The 23,716-nt window shown below is 55.7% G+C and overlaps 1 protein-coding gene across 1 annotated transcript in view; it reads right to left on the bottom strand.

Moving 5' to 3' along the window:
- Nucleotides 1-23,716, bottom strand: part of ppan (peter pan homolog) — a 122,402-nt gene that overhangs the window by 18,625 nt on the left and 80,061 nt on the right. Inside the window, 6 exon segments of the mRNA XM_072490976.1 lie at nucleotides 5,603-5,694; nucleotides 6,215-6,317; nucleotides 7,151-7,243; nucleotides 17,302-17,407; nucleotides 19,654-19,711; nucleotides 23,005-23,150. Of these exon segments, the coding sequence (XP_072347077.1) occupies nucleotides 5,603-5,694; nucleotides 6,215-6,317; nucleotides 7,151-7,243; nucleotides 17,302-17,407; nucleotides 19,654-19,711; nucleotides 23,005-23,150 (598 nt within the window).

Below are 23,716 nucleotides of genomic sequence, written 5' to 3'. Positions count from 1 at the left end.
GGGGCAGGGGGGGAAGGTGCGGGGGGGCAGGGGGGAAGGTGCGGGGGGGGGCAGGGGGGGAAGGTGCGGGGGGGCAGGGGGGAAGGTGCGGGGGGGGCAGGGGGAAGGTGCGGGGGGGCAGGGGGGAAGGTGCGGGGGGGGGCAGGGGGGGAGGTGCGGGGGGGGGGCAGGGGGGGAAGGTGCGGGGGGGTCAGGGGGGAAGGTGCGGGGGGGGCAGGGGGGGGAAGGTGCAGGGGGGGAAGGTGCGGGGGGGGCAGGGGGGGGGAAGGTGCAGGGGGGGAAGGTGCGGGGGGGGCAGGGGGGGAAGGTGCGGGGGGGGAGGGCAGGGGGGGAAGGTGCAGGGGGGAAGGTGCGGGGGGGGCAGGGGGGGGGAAGGTGCAGGGGGGGAAGGTGCGGGGGGGGCAGGGGGGGGAAGGTGCAGGGGGGGAAGGCGCGGGGGGGTAGGGGGGGAAGGTGCGGGGGGGGAAGGTGCGGGGGAGCAGGGGGGAAGGTGCGGGGGGGGGGCGGGGGGAAGGTGCGGGGGGGGGCGGGGGGAAGGTGCGGGGGGGTAGGGGGAAGGTGCGGGGGGTAGGGGGAAGGTGCGGGGGGTAGGGGGGAAGGTGCGGGGGGGGCAGGGGGAAGGTGCGGGGGGGGGCAGGGGGGAAGGTGCGGGGGGGGCAGGGGGGAAGGTGCGGGGGGGGCAGGGGGGAAGGTGCGGGGGGGCAGGGGGGAAGGTGCGGGGGGGGGAAGGTGCGGGGGGGCAGGGGGGAAGGTGCGGGGGGGGGCAGGGGGGAAGGTGCGGGGGGGCAGGGGGGAAGGTGCGGGGGGGGCAGGGGGGAAGGTGCGGGGGGGGCAGGGGGGAAGGTGCGGGGGGGGCAGGGGGGAAGGTGCGGGGGGGGCAGGGGGGAAGGTGCGGGGGGGGCAGGGGGGAAGGTGCGGGGGGGGCAGGGGGGAAGGTGCGGGGGGGGCAGGGGGGAAGGTGCGGGGGGCAGGGGGGAAGGTGCGGGGGGGGCAGGGGGGAAGGTGCGGGGGGGCAGGGGGGAAGGTGCGGGTGGGGCAGGGGGGAAGGTGCGGGGGGGGAAGGGGGAAGGTGCGGGGGGGAAGGGGGGAAGGTGCGGGGGGGGAAGGGGGGAAGGTGCGGGGGGGGAAGGGGGGAAGGTGCGGGGGGGAAGGGGGGAAGGTGCGGGGGGGCAGGGGGGAAGGTGCGGGGGGGGCAGGGGGGAAGGTGCGGGGGGGGCAGGGGGGAAGGTGCGCGGGGGGGCAGGGGGGAAGGTGCGGGGGGGGCAGGGGGGAAGGTGCAGGGGGGGAAGGTGCGGGGGGGGCAGGGGGAAGGTGCGGGGGGGGCAGGGGGAAGGTGCGGGGGGGCAGGGGAAGGTGCGGGGGGGCAGGGGGAAGGTGCGGGGGGGGCAGGGGGAAGGTGCGGGGGGGCAGGCGGAAGGTGCGGGGGGGCAGGGGGGAAGGTGCGGGGGGGCAGGGGGGAAGGTGCGGGGGGGCAGGGGGGAAGGTGCGGGGGGGCAGGGGGGAAGGTGCGTGGGGGCAGGGGGGAAAGTGCAGGGGGGGAAGGTGCGGGGGGGCAGGGGGGGAAGGTGCGGGGGGGCAGGGGGGGAAGGTGCGGGGGGGCAGGGGGGGAAGGTGCGGGGGGGCAGGGGGGGAAGGTGCGGGGGGGGCAGGGGGAAGGTGCGGGGGGTGGCAGGGGGGAAGGTGCGGGGGGGGGGAAGGTGCGGGGGGGTGGCAGGGGGGAAGGTGCGGGGGGGGGGAAGGTGCGGGGGGGGCAGGGGGGAAGGTGCGGGGGGGGCAGGGGGGAAGGTGCGGGGGGGGCAGGGGGGAAGGTGCGGGGGGGGCAGGGGGGAAGGTGCGGGGGGGTGGCAGGGGGGAAGGTGCGGGGGGGGCAGGGGGGAAGGTGCGGGGGGGCAGGGGGGAAGGTGCGGGGGGGGCAGGGGGGAAGGTGCGGGGGGGGCAGGGGGGTAGGTGCGGGGGGGGCAGGGGGGAAGGTGTGGGGGGCAGGGGGGAAGGTGCGGGGGGGGCAGGGGGAAGGTGCGGGGGGGCAGGGGGGAAGGTGCGGGGGGGGCAGGGGGGAAGGTGCGGGGGGGGCAGGGGGGAAGGTGCGGGGGGGGCAGGGGGGAAGGTGCGGGGGGGGCAGGGGGGAAGGTGCGGGGGGGCCAGGGGGGAAGGTGCGGGAGGGGCAGGGGGGAAGGTGCGGGGGGCAGGGGGGAAGGTGCGGGGGGGGCAGGGGGGAAGGTGCGGGGGGGCAGGGGGGAAGGTGCGGGGGGGCAGGGGGGAAGGTGCGGGGGGGGCAGGGGGGAAGGTGCGGGGGGGCAGTGGGGAAGGTGCGGGGGGCAGGGGGGAAGGTGCGGGGGGGGCAGGGGGGGAAGGTGCGGGGGGGGCAGGGGGGAGGAGGGGCGGGGGGGGGCAGGGGGAAGGTGCGGGGGGGCAGGGGGGAAGGTGCGGGGGGCAGGGGGGAAGGTGCGGGGGGCAGGGGGAAGGTGCGGGGGGGGCAGGGGGAAGGTGCGGGGGGCAGGGGGGAAGGTCCGGGGGGGGCAGGGGGGAAGGTGCGGGGGGGCAGCGGGGGGGCAGGGGGGGGAAGGTGCGGGGGGGCGGGGGGGAAGGTGCGGGGGGGGCAGGGGGGAAGGTGCGGGGGGGCAGGGGGGGAAGGTGCGGGGGGGCAGGGGGGGAAGGTGCGGGGGGGCAGGGGGGGAAGGTGCGGGGGGGCAGGGGGGGAAGGGGCAGGGGGGGAAGGTGCGGGGGGGCAGCGGGGAGGGCAGGGGGGAAGGTGCGGGGGGGGCAGGGGGGAAGGTGTGGGGGGGCAGGGGGGGAAGGTGCGGGGGGGGCGGGGGGGAAGGTGCGGGGGGGCAGGGGGGAAGGTGCGGGGGGGCAGGGGGGAAGGTGCGGGGGGGCAGGGGGGGAAGGTGCGGGGGGGGGCAGGGGGGGGAAGGTGCGGGGGGGGCAGGGGGGGAAGGTGCGGGGGGGGCAGGGGGGGAAGGTGCGGGGGGGGCAGGGGGGAAGGTGCGGGGGGCAGGGGGGAAGGTGCTGGGGGGGCAGGGGGAAGGTGCTGGGGGGGCAGGGGGAAGGTGCTGGGGGGGCAGGGGGAAGGTGCTGGGGGGGCAGGGGGAAGGTGCTGGGGGGGCAGGGGGAAGGTGCGGGGGGGGCAGGGGGGAAGGTGCGGGGGGGCAGGGGAAGGTGCGGGGGGGGCAGGGGGGAAGGTGCTGGGGGGCAGGGGGAAGGTGCGGGGGGGGGCAGGGGGGAAGGTGCGGGGGGGGGCAGGGGGGAAGGTGCGGGGGGCAGGGGAGAAGGTGCGGGGGGGGCAGTGGGAAGGGGCGGGGGGGCAGGGGGGAAGGTGCGGGGGGGGCAGGGGGAAGGTGCGGGGGGGGCGGGGGGGGAAGGTGCGGGGGGGGCAGGGGGGGAAGGTGCGGGGGGGGCAGGGGGGGAAGGTGCGGGGGGGGCAGGGGGGGGAAGGTGCGGGGGGGCAGGGGGGGGAAGGTGCGGGGGGGGCAGGGGGGAAGGTGCGGGGGGGGCGGGGGGGAAGGTGCGGGGGGGCAGGGGGGAAGGTGCGTGGGCGGCAGCGGGGGGGCAGGGGGGAAGGGTGCGGGGGGGCAGGGGGGGAAGGTGCGGGGGGCAGGTGCGGGGGGGCAGGGGGGGAAGGTGCGGGGGGGGTAGGGGGGGAAGGTGCGGGGGGGGGCAGGGGGGGAAGGTGCGGGGGGGGCAGGGGGGGAAGGTGCGGGGGGGGCAGGGGGGGAAGGTGCAGGGGGGGGCAGGGGGGGCAGGTGCAGGGGGGGAAGGTGCGGGGGGGGCAGGGGGGGAAGGTGCGGGGGGGCAGGGGGGGAAGGTGCGGGGGGGCAGGGGGGGAAGGTGCGGGGGGGAAGGGGGAAGGTGCGGGGGGGCAGGGGGGAAGGTGCGGGGGGCAGGGGGGAAGGTGCGGGGGGGGCAGGGGGGAAGGTGCGGGGGGGCAGGGGGAAGGTGCGGGGGGGGCAGGGGGAAGGTGCGGGGGGGCAGGGGGAAGGTGCGGGGGGGGCAGGGGGGAAGGTGCGGGGGGGCAGGGGGGAAGGTGCGGGGGGCAGGGGGGAAGGTGCGGGAGGCAGGGGGGAAGGTGCGGGGGGGGCAGGGGGGAAGGTGCAGGGGGGAAGGTGCGGGGGGCAGGGGGGGAAGGTGCGGGGGGGGCAGGGGGAAGGTGCGGGGGGGCAGGGGGAAGGTGCGGGGGGGGGCAGGGGGAAGGTGCGGGGGGGCAGGGGGGAAGGTGCGGGGGGGGCAGGGGAAAGGTGCGGGGGGGCAGGGGGGAAGGTGCGGGGGGGCAGGGGGGAAGGTGCGGGGGGGGCAGGGGGGAAGGTGCGGGGGGGCAGGGGGGAAGGTGCGGGGGGGGCAGGGGGGAAGGTGCGGGGGGGGCAGGGGGGAAGGTGCGGGGGGGGCAGGGGGGGAAGGTGCGGGGGGGGGGCAGGGGGGAAGGTGCGGGGGGGGGCAGGGGGAAGGTGCGGGGGGGCAGGGGGGAAGGTGCGGGGGGGGCAGGGGGGAAGGTGCGGGGGGCAAGGGGAAGGTGCGGGGGGGCTGCGGGGAAGGTGCGGGGGGGCAGGGGGAAGGTGCGGGGGGGCAGGGGGGGAAGGTGCGGGGGGGGCAGGGGGGGAAGGTGCGGGGGGGCAGGGGGGGAAGGTGCGGGGGGGGGGCAGGGGGGGAAGGTGCGGGGGGGGCAGGGGGGGAAGGTGCGGGGGGGCAGGGGGGGAAGGTGCGGGTGGGGGCAGGGGGGAAGGTGCGGGGGGGGCGGGGGGGAAGGTGTGGGGGGGGCAGGGGGGGAAGGTGCGGGGGGGGCAGCGGGGGGGGCAGGGGGGAAGGTGCGGGGGGGGCAGGGGGGAAGGTGCGGGGGGGCAGGGGGGAAGGTGCGGGGGGGGCAGGGGGAAAGGTGAGGGGGCAGAGGGGGCAGAGGGGGAAGGCGGGGGGGCAGAGGGGGAAGGCGGGGGGGCAGAGGGGTGTAAGGAGTGGGAGGTGGGAAGTATTGGGCTGTTTTCAGCTGGGGAGTTGCCATGTTTGCGCTCTCTGCTGTGTGTCTCACATGAAGAGCTGCCATTTGTTGAAGTTTCTGTTGGTAACACTCTGCGGCACCCTTGGCTATGAAGCAGAGTGGGGCACTGGGGTGGTGAAAGGTGGTTTCAATGTTGCTCGGAAGGTCTCAGTGCGGCTGGGTCCCACCTGGTTGAATATCCCTGTTTCTACCACATCCTGGGGACAATTTATTAATATTTCATCTCGAGCAGTGCCTCAGTTACACAGTTTCCCTCTGGATTTGGGCATTAACATCTGCTGTGGAGACTTGCTTTGAATGATTTGGCTGCTGTAGCAGTTACTGATGTCGAGACCGGGTGCTATAGAAATGAAAATGTTCCCATTCTCACTGAACATCTCGCTGAGTAAATTCAGCCCCTCAATCATAGAAACATCAAGGTTGCGGAGGTGCCAGGTAAGAGGAAATGGGAATTATACAATCCCATTCTCATCCTCGGAATCAACCCAACATGGTCCACATGCCTTGAGGAAGAGGAGCTGAATTTCAGCATTAGCACAGAGAACCCAATGTCTGATTAACAGAACAAGATACATTCTTACCTTCCAATCACTTAGTCCCTGATCAGGTAACACTCACCTGGTTCCTGTCAGTCTTGCAAACCATGCGGAGGTGTTGGAACCACAGTGCTGCATTCCCTTTGCTCCCTGCGTGAAACTGATAGCAATACCCTGCTTGGAAACAGGAGGAGACTCGAGGCAAGTGTAGATTATCAAAGCAGAGCTGAATGCGAGAAAGGGCAGTCCCCATATCCGCAAACAATTTGTGAACCCTCACATTGACCAACAGGAAGAAAGACACAACTAAATCGTCCTCCTCAGTGTTCAGGGACACAGCCACCAGTAATTACAAACAATTACAAACATGGACAAATAAAACATCTGCATTTCCTCTCCTGTCACAGACAGAGACAGACACACAGACAGACACAGAGATACACAGACTGACACAGGCAAGAGACAGAGACACACAGACAGACACAGAGGCAGAGACAGACGCAGAGGCAAAGACTGACACAGAAACAGACACACAGAGACAGACACACAGAGACAGACGCACGGAGACACAGACGCACACACACAGACGCACACACACAGACGCACACACACAGACGCACACACACAGACGCACACACACAGACGCACACACACAGACACAGACGCAGACACACACAGACAATGTTGAACTCACCGTGTTCGGAGTCTGAGAGCTGGAACACATCCACATCTGGATCTCCCATCAATAAAGGCATCCAACCAATAACAGACTCTCTCTTACACCAGCTCGACTTAAACTGCTCAGCAAACAATTCAGAAATTCAACAATTGGGAAGGACGTGAAGCAGATCAAGATTCTTTCATCTCCGATTCAATTCAATTGGAAACAGAATGAATTCAGTGCTTTAAACTCCAACCTGGGAACAGCCTCCCCCTCGAAAAGGTGAATGGACTTTACCCCCTCGTCCAAAATACTTCCAAACTGCAACATGCAGTAACAATGAGGGAGGGGGAAATGGGAAGAACATTTTTTCCTGAAATTGCTGCGCCCCCCTCTTAGACATAGCACCTTGGGGAGGGAGGGAGGGAGTGCAACACTGATTCACCACAACGATACCAGCAATAACAAAGGTGAAATTAGGACAGGCTGCATAAACCCGACTTGTATTCCCCTGAGCTTACGTGGTGGAGGGGTGATCTGGTCACAGGGTTTATATCAATAAAGGGCTGTGATGGGGTGGACAGAGATGAACTATTTCCTCCAATCTTACAATCAAAGCTGGGCCCTTCAGGAGGGGAATGAAGAACTCCTCCTTCCCAAGGATTACGGATTGTGGGACAACTGGATCTTTCAAGGCAGAAATCGATGGATGGGTGAGGACATCAAGGGAAATTGAGTTCCGATAGGGATCAGCCACGAACTGACGGAACGTCAGAACCAGATCGAGGGGCTGAATGGCCATCTCTTGATCCTGTCATCCGACATGGAACTTAAGAGCAGCCTACACGTCAGGTCGCCGTACCTAGCCAGCCCAATAACTCCAATTCCAAATCCCAACGCGTGTTCAGACAGTTTTGATTCAGGGAAGAGTGAAAATTCTTTCCATTATTGTGTTTGATCGACACTCACCTGGTGTCTTTCAGTAGATTTCAGTGATTTAGCTCCGTAGTAAAGCATCTGACTATCACAGAGTGAAACCCAATACGTGGTCCAGAGTGACACCTGGAGTGAGACAGGATAGTTCCCAGTTTAGAGGCACATTCCCAGCACCATTGCCCTTGGTGTTGGGTGGGATTACAACTCTCTCAATTTCTGAAGCAGTCCGTGTCCAAATGCAGCAAGACCTGGACAATATTTAGGCTTGGCTTGACTGGCAACATTCATTTTTTTGTTGTTGTTTGTTTTATAAATTTAGAGTACCCAATAAAAAAAATTCCAATTAAGGGGCAATTTAGCGTGGCCAATCCACCTAACCTGCACATCTTTGTGTTGTGGGGGTGAGACCTGCGCAAACACGGGGAGAGTGTGTAAACTCCACACGGAGAGTGACCCAGGGCCGGGATCGAATCCGGGTCCTCGGCGCCGTGAGGCAGCAGTGCTAACCACTGTCATGGGAGTGTCCCTTTAAGAAGGTTTTTTTAAATCTTTCACATGGTTTCACTGATGTCATTTTGTGGGTGGAGCTGACCTGCGAGGCTTGTACTACTTTCGCTTTGACATGGAACTGCTGTGGACTACAGACAGAGGAAATAAGTCACTGGGCCTGTCTCCCTCTCTATTTTCATTTTAAAGAGCTGTTCCAGAAAAAAAAACATCGATTATAGCTATCTGCTTTGGTAACTTAAAAGATATAGGGCGCGATTCTCCACTCCCACGCCGGTGACAGCGCAGTCGTGAACGCCGTTGAGGTTCACGACGGCGCGGAACGGCCCCGGTCCCGACCGATTCAGGCCCTGACAATGGGCCAGGATTGGGGCCGTGTCATCTACCCGCGCCAGGCCTTGTCGCCCGCGTAAAAGCGGCGCCGCATAGATGACGCGGCCGGCGCCACATAACGGGCGTCATCCGCGCATGCGTGGGTTGTCGTCCTCTCTAAGTCCGCCCCGCAAGAAGATGGGGGACGGATCTTGCGGGGCCGCAGAAGGAAGGAGGTCCTCCTTCAGAGAGGACGGCCCGACGATTGGTGGGCACCGATCGCGGGCCACCCCACATTCCAGGTGAAGCCCGGTGCAGGATCCCCCCTCGCCCCCCCGCAGGCCGCCCCCCCCAGCGTTCACGCACCGCCCACGACTGCAGCGACCAGGTGTGGACGGCGCCGGGGGGAACCCGCCGTTTTGGCCTGGCCGCTCGGCCCATCCGGGCCTCAGAATAGCGGGGGTGCCGGAGTATCGCCATTTTCGGTGTCTCTGGCGATTCTCCGGCCTGCGGCCCGCGAAACTCAACCGGGCCGTTCCCGCCGCTTGGGAGAATCGCGGGAGGGCGTCGGACCGGCATCCCCGGAAATTTTGGCAGCCCAGGCGATTCTCCCAACCGGCATGGGCGTGGAGAATCGCACCCATAGTTTGCTTTCTGGAAGGGTTTAAACCTGCTGGTGAGACGGGGTCATAATCTCGGGGCAAGCCAGTCTTATCCAAGTGAGAATGCAGAGTGCTGGGTCACGCATTTGAAAAGGGGTTTTGGGGATTTTGTTTTTGAATTGGAACAGTTAAGGGGGAATTCATTAAGTGTTATACATAGATTACTGTATGGGGTTTTTATGTTTGTAATTGATAGAAGTTCTTGCTGTTTGTTTATGTGTATATATATGTGTTAACTAAGGTCTGAGAATAAAGCTTATTTTGATAAAAGTGTCTGGAAAGACTGCTGAATCACACCTGCTCATCCTAGCCAAATTCAACATCAAAGTTGTAGGTCAGGTGGACTTCATAATATAATTTGGAGTTTCTAAACCCAGGTCCATAACAACCACCAGGCTGCCTGACCAGCAACATTCATGCTACACATGTACCAGGTGATGACCATCTTCAACACGAAAGGATCTAAACACCTCCCTATGACATTCAATGGCATTACCATCGCCAAATCCCCCACTATCAACATCCTGCGGGTTACCATTGACCAGAAACTGAATTGGATCAGCCACATAAATACTGTGGCTAAAAGAGGAAGTCAATTGTTGGGAACCCTGAGGCAAGTAACTCACCTTCTGACTCTCCAAAGCCGGTCCACCATCTACAAGGCACAAGTCAGGAGTGTGATGGAATACTCCCCACTTGCCTGGATGAGCGCAGCTCCGACAACACTCAAGAAACTCAACATCGTCCAGGCTGGCAGACGGCTTGATTGCTCCTCCTTCCACAAACAATCAGTTCCTCCACCACCGATGGACAGTAGCAGCTGTGTACACCATCTACAAGATGCACTGAACAAGGTTCCTCAGACAGCACCTTCCAAATCCATGACCACTGCCATCTAGAAGGACAAGAGTAGCAGATACCTGGGACCCCCACTACCTGGAGGTCCCCCTCCACGCCACTCACCATCCTGACTTGGAAATATATCGGCCGTTCCTTCCCCGTTACGGAGTCAAATTCCTGGAACCCCCTCCCTAACAGCACTGGGGGTGTACCTACACCAAATGGACTGCAGCGGTTCAAGCAGGCAGCTCACCCCCACCTTCTCAAGGGCAATTAGGGATGGGCAATAAATGCTGGCCCAGCCAGCGAAGCCCTCATCCCATGAATGATTTGAGGGTCACTGGACATGCAAACTCCAGTTCAGCCCCCAAGTGACATGGCTGGTTTTCAGCATTTACCATGAGTGGCATACGTTTATTTCCTGCTAATTTTACCACCCCTACCTTCCCTTAACAAAGGTGTTCAATGGACCTTTCACACAGCTCAATTCCTTATCCAAGTGACTATCCACAAGGGAACGAGGGCCAGGGTAGAGGGCGGCCCAAGTGCATCGAACAAGTACCAGGTAGTCCGAGCTCATTGCCTATTCATCCCATCGGAATCCAGGGTTATGGAGGCTTCCCAATATTCATTAACCCATTCCTGTCAGTCTCTTCACACTGAGGAGCCGGTCATTAACCCGTTCCTGTCCACCTCTTCACACAGAGGAACCGTTCATTAACCCATTCCTGTCAGTCGCTTCACACCGAGGAGCCGTTCATTAACCCGTTCCTGTCCATCTCTTCAGACTGAGGAACCGTTCATTAACCCGTTCCTGTCCATCTCTTCACACTGAGGAGCCGTTCATTAACCCGTTCCTGTCCATCTCTTCAGACTGAGGAACCGTTCATTAACCCATTCCTGTCCATCTCCTCACACTGAGGAGCCGGTCATTAACCCGTTCCTGTCCATCTCCTCACACTGAGGAGCCGTTCATTAACCCATTCCTGTCCATCTCTTCACACTGAGGAGCCGTTCATTAACCCGTTCCTGTCCATCTCTTCAGACTGAGGAACCATTCATTAACCCATTCCTGTCCATCTCCTCACACTGAGGAGCCGGTCATTAACCCATTCCAGTCCATCTCCTCACACTGAGGAGCCGTTCATTAACCCATTCCTGTCCATCTCCTCACACTGAGGAGCCGTTCATTAACCCATTCCTGTCCATCTCCTCACACTGAGGAGCCGTTCATTAACCCGTTCCTGTCAGTCTCTTCACACTGAGGAGCCGGTCATTAACCCGTTCCTATCCATCTCCTCACACTGAGGAGCCGTTCATTAACCCATTCCTGTCCATCTCTTCACACTGAGGAACCGTTCATTAACCCGTTCCTGTCCATCTCTTCACACTGAGGCGCCGTTCATTAACCCGTTGCTGTCCATCTCTTCACACTGAGGAGCCGGTCATTAACCCGTTCCTGTCAGTCTCTTCACACTGAGGAGCCGTTCATTAACCCGTTCCTGTCCATCTCTTCACACTGAGGCGCCGTTCATTAACCCGTTGCTGTCCATCTCTTCACACTGAGGAACCGTTCATTAACCCGTTCCTGTCAGTCTCTTCACACTGAGGCGCCGTTCATTAACCCGTTCCTGTCAGTCTCTTCACACTGAGGAACCGTTCATTAACCCGTTCCTGTCAGTCTCTTCACACTGAGGAACCGTTCATTAACCCGTTCCTGTCAGTCTCTTCACACTGAGGAACTGTTCATTAACCCGTTCCTGTCAGTCTCTTCACACTGAGGAACCGTTCATTAACCCGTTCCTGTCAGTCTCTTTACACTGCGGAACTGTTCATTAACCCGTTCCTGTCCAACTCTTCACACTGAGGAGCCGTTCATTAACCCGTTCCTGTCAGTCTCTTCATACTGAGGAACCGTTCATTAACCCGTTCCTGTCCATCTCTTCACACTGAGGAACCGTTCATTAACCCGTTCCTGTCCATCTCTTCACACTGAGGAGCCGTTCATTAACCCATTCCAGTCCATCTCTTCACACTGAGGAGCCGTTCATTAACCCGTTCCTGTCCATCTCTTCACACTGAGGAACCGTACATTAACCCATTCCAGTCCATCTCTTCACACTGAGGAGCCGTTCATTAACCCGTTCCTGTCAGTCGCTTCACACTGAGGAACCGTTCATTAACCCGTTCCTGTCAGTCTCTTCACACTGAGGAACCGTTCATTAACCCGTTCCTGTCAGTCTCTTCACACTGAGGCGCCGTTCATTAACCCGTTCCTGTCAGTCTCTTCACACTGAGGAACCGTTCATTAACCCGTTCCTGTCAGTCTCTTTACACTGAGGAGCCGTTCATTAACCCATTCCTGTCCATCTTTTCACACTGAGGAGCCGTTCATTAACCCGTTCCTGTCAGTCTCTTTACACTGAGGAACCGTTCATTAACCCGTTCCTGTCCATCTCTTCACACTGAGGAGCCGTTCATTAACCCGTTCCTGTCCATCTTTCACACTGAGGAACCGGTCATTAACCCGTTCCTGTCAGTCTCTTCACACTGAGGAACCGTTCATTAACCCGTTCCTGTCCATCTCTTCACACTGAGGAGCCGTTCATTAACCCGTTCCTGTCCATCTTTCACACTGAGGAACCGGTCATTAACCCGTTCCTGTCAGTCTCTTCACACTGAGGAGCCGTTCATTAACCCGTTCCTGTCCATCTCCTCAGACTGAGGAACCGTTCATTAACCCGTTCCTGTCAGTCTCTTCACACTGAGGAACCGTTCATTAACCCGTTCCTGTCCATCTCTTCACACTGAGGAGCCGTTCATTAACCCGTTCCTGTCAGTCTCTTCACACTGAGGAGCCGTTCATTAACCCGTTCCTGTCAGTCTCTTCAGACTGAGGAGCCGTTCATTAACCCGTTCCTGTCAGTCGCTTCACACTGAGGAGCCGGTCATTAACCCGTTCCTGTCAGTCTCTTCACACTGAGGAGCCGGTCATTAACCCGTTCCAGTCCATCTCTTTACACTGAGGAGCCGGTCATTAACCCGTTCCTGTCAGTCTCTTCACACTGAGGAGCCGGTCATTAACCCGTTCCAGTCCATCTCTTCACACTGAGGAGCCGTTCATTAACCCATTCCTGTCCATCTCTTCACACTGAGGAGCCGGTCATTAACCCGTTCCTGTCAGTCTCTTCACACTGAGGAGCCGGTCATTAACCCATTCCAGTCCATCTCTTTACACTGAGGAACCGTTCATTAACCCGTTCCTGTCAGTCTCTTCACACTGAGGAACCGTTCATTAACCCGTTCCTGTCAGTCGCTTCAGACTGAGGAGCCGTTCATTAACCCGTTCCTGTCCATCTCCTCACACTGAGGAGCCGGTCATTAACCCGTTCCTGTCCATCTCTTTACACTGAGGAGCCGTTCATTAACCCGTTCCTGTCAGTCTCTTCACACTGAGGAACCGGTCATTAACCCGTTCCTGTCCATCTCTTCACACTGAGGAGCCGTTCATTAACCCGTTCCTGTCCATCTCTTCACACTGAGGCGCCGTTCATTAACCCGTTCCTGTCAGTCTCTTCACACTGAGGAACCGTTCATTAACCCGTTGCTGTCCATCTCTTCACACTGAGGAACCGTTCATTAATCCGTTCCTGTCCATCTCTTCACACTGCGGAACTGTTCATTAACCCGTTGCTGTCCATCTCTTCACACTGAGGAACCGTTCATTAACCCATTCCTGTCAGTCTCTTCACACTGAGGAACCGTTCATTAACCCGTTGCTGTCCATCTCTTCACACTGCGGAACTGTTCATTAACCCGTTGCTGTCCATCTCTTCACACTGAGGAACCGTTCATTAATCCGTTCCTGTCCATCTCTTCACACTGCGGAACTGTTCATTAACCCGTTGCTGTCCATCTCTTCACACTGAGGAACCGTTCATTAATCCGTTCCTGTCCATCTCTTCACACTGCGGAACTGTTCATTAACCCGTTGCTGTCCATCTCTTCACACTGAGGAACCGTTCATTAACCCATTCCTGTCAGTCTCTTCACACTGAGGAACTGTTCATTAACCCGTTGCTGTCCATCTCTTCACACTGCGGAACTGTTCATTAACCCGTTGCTGTCCATCTCTTCACACTGAGGAACCGTTCATTAACCCATTCCTGTCAGTCTCTTCACACTGAGGAACCGTTCATTAACCCGTTCCTGTCAGTCTCTTCACACTGAGGAACCGTTCATTAACCCATTCCAGTCCATCTCTTCACACTGAGGAGCCGGTCATTAATCCGTTCCTGTCCATCTCATCACACTGCGGAACTGTTCATTAACCCGTTGCTGTCCATCTCTTCACACAGAGGAGCCGTTCATTAACCCGTTCCTGTCCATCTCTTCACACTGAGGAGCCGGTCATTAACCCGTTCCTGTCCATCTCTTCACACTGAGGAACCGTTCATTAACCCGTTCCTGTCCATCTCTTCACACTGAGGAGCCGTTCATTAACCCGTTCCTGTCCATCTCTTCACACTGAGGAGCCGGTCATTAACCCGTTCCTGTCCATCTCTTTACACTGAGGAGCCGTTCATTAACCCGTTCCTGTCAGTCTCTTCACACTGAAGCGCCGTTCATTAACCCGTTCCTGTCAGTCTCTTCACACTGAGGAACCGTTCATTAACCCATTCCTGTCAGTCTCTTCACACTGAGGAGCCGTTCATTAACCAGTTCCTGTCCATCTCTTCACACTGAGGAGCCGTTCATTAACCCGTTCCTGTCCATCTCTTCACACTGAGGAGCCGGTCATTAACCCGTTCCTGTCAGTCTCTTCACACTGAGGAACCGTTCATTAACCCATTCCTGTCCATCTCTTCACACTGAGGAACCGTTCATTAACCCATTCCTGTCCATCTCTTCACACTGAGGAACCGTTCATTAACACGTTCCTGTCCATCTCTTCACACTGAGGAGCCGTTCATTAACCCATTCCTGTCAGTCGCTTCACACTGAGGAGCCGTTCATTAACCCGTTCCTGTCAGTCTCTTCACACTGAGGAGCCGGTCATTAACCCGTTCCTGTCCATCTCTTCACACTGAGGAGCCGGTCATTAACCCATTCCTGTCCATCTCTTCACACTGAGGAGCCGGTCATTAACCCGTTCCTGTCAGTCTCTTCACACTGAGGAACCGTTCATTAACCCATTCCTGTCCATCTCTTCACACTGAGGAACCGTTCATTAATCCGTTCCAGTCCATCTCTTCACACTGAGGAACCGTTCATTAATCCGTTCCAGTCCATCTCTTCACACTGAGGAACCGTTCATTAATCCGTTCCTGTCCATCTCTTCACACTGAGGAACCGGTCATTAACCCGTTCCTGTCCATCTCTTCACACTGAGGAACCGTTCATTAACCCGTTCCTGTCCATCTCTTCACACTGAGGAGCCGTTCATTAATCCGTTCCTGTCAGTCTCTTCACACTGAGGAGCCGGTCATTAACCCGTTCCTGTCCATCTCTTCACACTGAGGAGCCGGTCATTAACCCGTTCCTGTCCATCTCTTCACACTGAGGAACCGTTCATTAACCCGTTCCTGTCAGTCTCTTCACACTGAGGAGCCGTTCATTAATCCGTTCCTGTCCATCTCTTCACACTGAGGAACCGTTCATTAACCCATTCCTGTCCATCTCTTCACACTGAGGAACCGTTCATTAACACGTTCCTGTCCATCTCTTCACACTGAGGAGCCGTTCATTAACCCATTCCTGTCAGTCGCTTCACACTGAGGAGCCGTTCATTAACCCGTTCCTGTCAGTCTCTTCACACTGAGGAGCCGGTCATTAACCCGTTCCTGTCCATCTCTTCACACTGAGGAGCCGGTCATTAACCCATTCCTGTCCATCTCTTCACACTGAGGAGCCGGTCATTAACCCGTTCCTGTCAGTCTCTTCACACTGAGGAACCGTTCATTAACCCATTCCTGTCCATCTCTTCACACTGAGGAACCGTTCATTAATCCGTTCCAGTCCATCTCTTCACACTGAGGAACCGTTCATTAATCCGTTCCAGTCCATCTCTTCACACTGAGGAACCGTTCATTAATCCGTTCCTGTCCATCTCTTCACACTGAGGAACCGGTCATTAACCCGTTCCTGTCCATCTCTTCACACTGAGGAACCGTTCATTAACCCGTTCCTGTCCATCTCTTCACACTGAGGAGCCGTTCATTAATCCGTTCCTGTCAGTCTCTTCACACTGAGGAGCCGGTCATTAACCCGTTCCTGTCCATCTCTTCACACTGAGGAGCCGGTCATTAACCCGTTCCTGTCCATCTCTTCACACTGAGGAACCGTTCATTAACCCGTTCCTGTCAGTCTCTTCACACTGAGGAGCCGTTCATTAATCCGTTCCTGTCCATCTCTTCACACTGAGGAACCGTTCATTAACCCGTTCCTGTCAGTCTCTTCACACTGAGGAGCCGTTCATTAACCCGTTCCTGTCCATCTCTTCACACTGAGGAGCCGTTCATTAACCCGTTCCTGTCCATCTCCTCACACTGAGGAACCGTTCATTAATCCGTTCCTGTCCATCTCTTCACACTGAGGAACCGTTCATTAACCCATTCCAGTCCATCTCTTTACACTGAGGAACCGTTCATTAACCCATTCCTGTCCATCTCTTCACACTGAGGAACCGTTCATTAACCCGTTCCTGTCAGTCTCTTCACACTGAGGAACCGTTCATTAATCCGTTCCTGTCCATCTCTTCACACTGAGGAGCCGTTCATTAACCCGTTCCTGTCCATCTCTTCACACTGAGGAACCGTTCATTAACCCATTCCTGTCCATCTCTTCACACTGAGGAACCGTTCATTAACCCGTTCCTGTCAGTCTCTTCACACTGAGGAACCGTTCATTAATCCGTTCCTGTCCATCTCTTCACACTGAGGAACCGTTCATTAACCCGTTCCTGTCAGTCTCTTCATACCGAGGAATCATTTTCCATCTCTAAAACACTGACAACACCACATAACCCTGAAAAGTTAAACTAAAAAGGAAGAAAATTGGAATTTGTTTACAATGACTATTTGTTTTAAAACTGTTTACGGCAGTGTATGAGATTGCTCCCAGATATTACCAAACAAAAAGGTTTGAGAGCAGGATTTGAAGCTGTAATTTGCGGTAAATGGCGTTGGCCTCGTGTTAGCTGCAGTTTAGCGGACAGTCGCTCTTGCCTCTGGCTGTGGGTCCCACTCCAGAGGCTGGAGTACGACGATCTAGGCTGACACTCGAAGCACAGCCCTGTGAGAGTGCCACGTGGCTGGAGGCACTGACTTTCAAATGAGATGGTAAATTCCCTCTGCCCTCTCAGGTGACACTATTTCGAGGCAAGGCCGGAGGCTGTTCTCGGTATCCCCACAGGCAACATCACTCAAATCTGATCATCATCACATTGCTGCCTGTGGGAGCTTGCTGCACTCAAATTGTGTCTACACCAGTGACCGCACTTCCAAAAGTACTTCATTGGCGGTGGAGCACCAGGGGACACCAAGAGGCCATGCAAGGCGCTATAGAAATGCAAATCTGCTGGCCGTTTCTTTACTTCTCTCTGATCTAGGGGTAGGTCCGTACGAGGACAGCGAGTGGCTGTGTATTAGATGCTGGTCACTCACCTCATTGTGAAAGGAATTCCTCCCCCAGAACCAAATAGAAAACCAACAAGCACATTGGCAAATAAGAAACCTGGGGCTCCGAGGAATTGAACCAGGACAGTGCTAATTGCTCAGTTACTGGGGATTCTACACCCCCACCCCCCAATCAGGACATTCCAACTAAACACTAACACGGCAAGCATTTCATCGCGTTCTTTACCGTTGGCTTCTTGCCGTCTTTCAGGATCGTTTTCCTTCTCAATGTACCTTCAATTGTCGCATCCCATTCATGTGGCGGGACTCTTGAATTCTCAGGTCGTGTAGATCTAGATAACGTTAGGGAACATTATTCCAGTAACAATGACACGCAGCCCCACAGCCTCTCGGAACTTTCCAAGTTCAAACACATCATTATTTCACTTCTCTGTGGAGAGTAACACTCTGGTTCCAACCCACTGGGGAGAGGGGAAAATCTGGCAATTTTCAGATGTGTAATAGAATCCCAAAGGTAACACGGTGGGGCAGTGGGTAACGCTGCTGCCTCGCGGCGCCGAGGTCCCAGGTTCGGTCCCGGCTCTGGGTCACTGTCCGTGTGGAGTTTGCACATTCTCCCCGTGTCTGCGTGGGTTTCGCCCCCACAACCCAAAGATGTGCAGGGTAGGTGGATTGGCCACACTAAATTGCCCCTGAATTGGAAAAATGAATTTGGCACTCTAACTTTATAAAAAAGATATACAATAGAATCCCTACAGTGTGGAAGGAGGTAATTAGTCCATTGAGTCAGCACCAACCCTCCGAAAGAGCACCCTACCAAGCCCACTTGTTAGCTTTTATTGGTAGAGGGATTGAGTTTCGGAGCCATGAGGTCATGTTGCAGCTGGACAAAACTCTGGTGCGGCCGCATTTGGAGTGTTGCGTACAGTTCTGGTCGCCGCATTATAGGAAGGATGTGGAAGCATTGGAAAGGGTGCAGAGGAGATTTACCAGGATGATGGAGGGAAGATCCTATGAGGAAAGGCTGAGGGACTTGAGGCTGTTTTCGTTAGAGAGAAGAAGGTTAAGAGGTGACTTAATTGAGGCATACAAGATGACCAGAGGATTGGATAGGGTGGACAGTGAGAGCCTTTTTCCTCGGATGGTGATGTCTAGCACGAGGGGACATACCTTTAAATTGAGGGGAGATAGATATCGGACAGATGTCAGAGGTAGGTTCTTTACTCAGAGAGTAGTAAGGGCGTGGAATGCCCTGCCTGCAACAGGAGTGGACTCGCCAACACTAAGGACATTCAAATGGTCATTGGATAGACATATGGACAATAAGGGAATAGTGTAGATGGGCTTTAGGGTGGTTTCACAGGTCGGCGCAACATCGAGGGCCGAAGGGCCTGTACTGCGCTGTAATGTTCTATGTTCAAATGAGTTTAGAAGAATGAGGGGGTGACTTGATTGAAATACATAATATCCTGAGCAGTCTCGACAAGGTGAATGTGGAAAGGATGTTTCCTCTTGTGGGCGAGTCCAGAACCAGGGGACACTGTTTTAAAACCCTTTTGGGACTGAGATGAGAAGATTTGTTTTCTCTCCGAGGGCTGTGTGATTTTGGAACTATCGGCTTCAGAAGGAGGTGGAGGCCGGGGGCCACTGACAATTTTTAAGGCGGAGGCAGGTCGATTCTTGTTAGGCGAAGGAAGCAAAGGTTATCAATGGAAATGTGGAATTCGAAACAAACAGATCGGCCATGATCTTAGCGAATGGAGGAGCAGGCTCGAGGGGCCGAATGGACGACTTCTCCCCGATTTCAGATTTTCACATTGTCAGGTTTAAAGCTGAGAGACAAATGTCACTGGACACCGCAGCAGGCAGCAACTCTGAAGCGGATTATATGGGCGGGATATCTGTCTCCTACCCAGGATTCCTGTGCTCCCAGGAGCTTTTTCACCACATGCTCCATGCTCCTGAACATTCCCACTGACAAAAGATGAGGATGTTGGTGGTGAGTGATGGTGAGCGGGCCATGTTCCTGACTAGGCTCCTGCAAGAGCTCATCAACCTCGTCATAGGACCCAGGGGGGGATACAACCCATTGTGGAAACAAGAAAAGCAAATCCTAATTAACGCACAGCCAGCAGGGTGCACAGGAGGAGGCCATTCAGCCCCTCAAGCCTGTTCCACCATCCAATGTCATCGCTGACGTCTCCTTAAGCCCTCAATACTCCATGGTGAACAGAACTCCGGCAATTTCAAATTTCACATTTCTAATTGAACTAGTATCTATGTCTCTTGTGTCCTTTGTCTGAAGATGCTTATTCTCTCCTGAATGTTCTAGGTTATAATTTTAAAGATCTGTCCCCTGTCCAGTGGAATCAGCTTCTCTCCATCTGTCCCATCAACTCCTTCCAAAGTCTTGAAGACCAACCACCAAATCATTCCCTTAACCTCTATATTCCGGAGAATACAAACCTACTTTATTTTAATCCCTGCATGGGGGTTCAAGTCCAAATATTCGACTTGCTCTATGTTAAGTCAGCTTTAACCGCTCAAATTACCACTTCGGATTTCCCCAAAAACTCACCCTTCAAAAGGTGAGCGGGAGCTTCCCTCTCCGACGTCGAGGCTTTTTTCCCAGGAGGCTGAAACAAAAAAAAGTGTCAATCCATCAGCAGACCTTCCCATGCTCCCCCCCGTGTCTCACAGCTGGCGTCAGGGCAGAGGAACATGGGCGGAGCAGGCTTGTGTGCTTGAGCCTTCCCCGCCACTCAGGCGAGTGCAGTGTGAGGGATGTGGTAATGTACACAGAAATGTATATAGTTGTATATTAGTGCACATAGCCGGCGATACAACCTCCGACCAGCAGGTGGCGTCAGACATCCATTACGTGACTGGAGGCACCCGACAGATGGTAGTAAGTCGTACAGGAAGATAGTCGCACTTAGAGTAGCTCCCGGTGAATTCACCAAATTCATTTAGTAGCCATTGTCTGTATAGTAATGTGAGTTATCTTTCCACGTGTTTGCTAAGAAATCATCTTTCTAGTTAAACTAGATGTCCTGTGTACATCATTACAACGGTTATATCACAGGACACAAGGGAGGAGCAGTGAAGTACAGAAATATTCCCCTTTCTTCAGGAAATCAGACGCAGAGTGGGCCCAGCATCGAGTCAGCTCCGCTCCCTCTGTGCACCAAACGGTTCCCTCACACTGTGCCATCACGAGGGAAAGCCCATTAATCCTCCAAAGTGGAATAATGCAGATTGTTCCCACCTAACTTTACACCACTCTCAATTCCTCAATGACACCAACAACACAAGCGAACAAGACGAGATGGAAGAGGAGTAGCTGTTGGCAGAGTTCTCGACAATCCTCCCCAAACCCTGGCTCAAGCCAGTTTAATGAACCTCCGGTAAGCTCCCCACACAGCTGAGGTCAGCCACGCCGGGTTGGCGGGGGTCAGCGAGGGGGCACACAGGCGCGAGCGTGTGAAATGGACATGTTCCGAAGACGCGAGGGCGTCTGGTCAACTCATCACCAAACACGATCAGGGTTTTGATAGAAAAACAGGGCACACATTTTCCAGAGCGCGTTTCACAACCTCAGAATGTCCTAAACCAGCTCACAACTGATGTGCCTTCCAAGTATCGACATTGTTGTAATGTGAGGAAATGAGGCAGTTATCAGTGCTTCGCAAGCTGCACAAACAGCAAGGTGACAATGACCCCGATCATCTGAAAATGTTCTCTCTCTACCTGTCCTGTCAATTCCTTTCAAAATCCTTAAAAACCCTCCATCAAATTACCCCCAACATTCTCTATTCCTGAGACTATAAACCTATTTATTTTCCCACCACCGACAAAGAGTGGCAGCTGTGTGTACCAAGAGGGGCAGCACGGTAGCATTGTGGATAGCACAATTGCTTCACAGCTCCGGGGTCCAAGTTCGATTCCGGCTTGGGTCACTGTCTGTGCGGAGTCTGCACATCCTCCCCGTGTGTGCGTGGGTTTCCTCCGGGTGCTCCGGTTTCCTCCCACAGTCCAAAGATGTGCAGGTTAGGTGGCTTGGCCATGATAAATTGCCCATAGTGTCCAAAACTGCCCTTAGTGCTGGGTGGGGTTGCTGGGTTATGGGAATAGGGTGGAGGTGTTGACCTTGGGTAGGGTGCTCTTTCCAAGAGCCGGTGCAGATTCGATGGGCCGAATGGCCTCCTTCTGCACTGTAAATTCTATGATGATCTATAAGATGCACTGCAGCAACTCACCAAGACTCCTGAGACAGCACCTTCCAAACCCACGACCACTACCATCTAGAAGGACAAGAGCAGCAGATACCTGGGAACCCCACCACCTGGAGGTTCCCCTCCAAGTCACTCACCACCCTGACTTGGAAATATACCACCGTTCCTTTGCAGTCAAAATCCTGGAACTCCCTCCCTAACAGCACAATGGGTGTACCTACACCTCAGGAACTGCAGCGGTTCAAGAAGGCAAATCACCACCACCTTCTGAAGGGCAACTAGGGATGGGCAATAAAAGCCGGCCTAACCAGCGATGCTCACATCCTGTAAATCGAATAAAAATATATTCAAATAAATTAGGTTTGTATTCTGTTAGGAAAAAGTAATTAAGAACGTGTTCTGGTGGTTAAAGAACAACAACTATTGTAGAAAGATAGGTTGGCTGGGTTAGTGGCACCAAGTTTTGATATGCTGATTAGCCTGACAACAATATAAACTGACGCTTACCTAAGGCAAGTTGGCAACAATGGGGAATAGTGTCAAAAGTTAAAGTAAAAATGTTAAATGTTCAAAAGAGAAGATGGAGGTGAATTTCACACTAACATTCTAAAATGTAATCTCATGTAATAAAGATGATTGAGTGACTTCTGGGCAGTTTATTTCAGATAAGGTAGGATCAAAAGGAAAACTAACATTCAGAGGCAAGTTCACCTTCTGTAAAGGAGCTGTTTTTGAGACTCCCCAGCCCACAGCGGGAAGCGGTGTCCACTCCCAACCAGCTGTGGCTGGAGAAAGCTTGTTGCAAAGCCAGTTGTCTCTATCCTAAGTTGGAAGCAACTGCAAAAGATATAGGTGCCTCGTTTGGTAACTATTGTTGAATCTTGCTTATAGCTTTAAAACCCATGGGATGTTGTTTGGGGTGGTTTAGCTCTGAGGTTAGGAAAATAGAGGAATTTGGAACTGGGTAAATGTAAACATACAATACACAACCATTAATGTAGTTGTGTACTGTCAGTGTTTTTTAAGTTGACTTTCTTATGTGTTTAATAAATAATTATTTTGTTTAAAATCACCCCAAAAACATCTGGGACACCCTTACATCTTCCCTGACATTATACCAAATTGATTGAGAGCAGACATTCCAAGTTTCCCTTTTGGGATTTGGAATACCATGGCTTTTACATCAGCTGTGTTCTTAACAATTCCCAATTTGAGAAAGTGACATTGGCCGAAGAATGAAAAACGCAATCGCCTCATATTTCTCCTCTCCGTACGAGACGGTGCAATTCAATTCCACCCCAAAGGCTTGAGCTGACAATCGAGGCTGACACCCCAGTGAGGGAGCTCGGACCTCTCGGGGATACCATCATTTGGACGAAAGGTCAAACCATTGATTCCGTGGTCACCATGTGAAGACGAGTAGCAGAGTTCGCCCTGGTCAATATTTATCCCTTAACCAACATCAATAAAGCAGGTCATCTTATCATTTTATGCTGCCCGTGGGATCTCGCTGTGTACTTTCTACATCACGGCAGTGACTGCACTTCCTTCGGCCTGAAAGCCCTTTGGGAGATCCCAGGCCATGAGTTTTGTTCTCTATTTCTCAAGGATTACAGAGCTACTGCAAGAGGGAGGTATCTAACCGCGCAGGAAACATTGTCATGGACCCTGTGCAGCAGCAGATGATGTTTGACCTGTAGAGTGTTCACAGGCTGGCTGGCCCACAGCCCGCATCCTCCACAATGACTCCTCGTCCATCACACTGTCATCCAGGAGACTCCGGGAACGCGAGCCAGGGAACGAGGCACTTCGCTGCCCAGTATTGTTCACTCGTCTAGCTCTGTAACAACAACAAAAAAAATCAAATATTAGGCATGGCAGTGGGGGAAACAAGAGGAGCAGTGAAGATATTTAATCCGCATCTATCTAAATACCAAAATCAAACCAGTTACCTCTTCAGCCTGTTTAATACTTAACATTTTCCCCGAGATGCACAAAGTAATGGGAGGATATATAGGGACATAGGAATTAGGAGCAGAAACAGGGCCATTCACCCTTCGAGCCTGCTCCACGTTTCCATCAGATCACAGCTGATCTCTTCCTGATCTCAAATCCACCGCTCTCCCTATTCCCCGTATCCCTGTAACCCGTTTTAAAAATCAGAAATATATCTATCTCCATCTTGAAGCCAGTTAATGATTCACATTCCACAACAAAAAATTATAATTTTGCTAAAAATGTCCAGTCGGTGGTTCCAGTAGAAAGATTCTGCTCCCAGCAGATGGGATTCCCAAGGTCAGAGCCAGTCCCACAGCAGACAGCGTAACCCAGAACCACCAGCAGAACCAGCAGCACCACCAGCAGAACCATCATCAGTACCAGCAGCACCATCAGAACCACTACCAA

Source organism: Scyliorhinus torazame, chromosome 27 (genome assembly GCF_047496885.1).
Source record: "Scyliorhinus torazame isolate Kashiwa2021f chromosome 27, sScyTor2.1, whole genome shotgun sequence".
NCBI classification, from domain to species: Eukaryota; Metazoa; Chordata; class Chondrichthyes; order Carcharhiniformes; family Scyliorhinidae; genus Scyliorhinus; species Scyliorhinus torazame.
The sequence above is the reverse complement of the archived record's forward strand: the minus strand, read 5'-3'. Positions and strand labels throughout refer to the sequence as shown.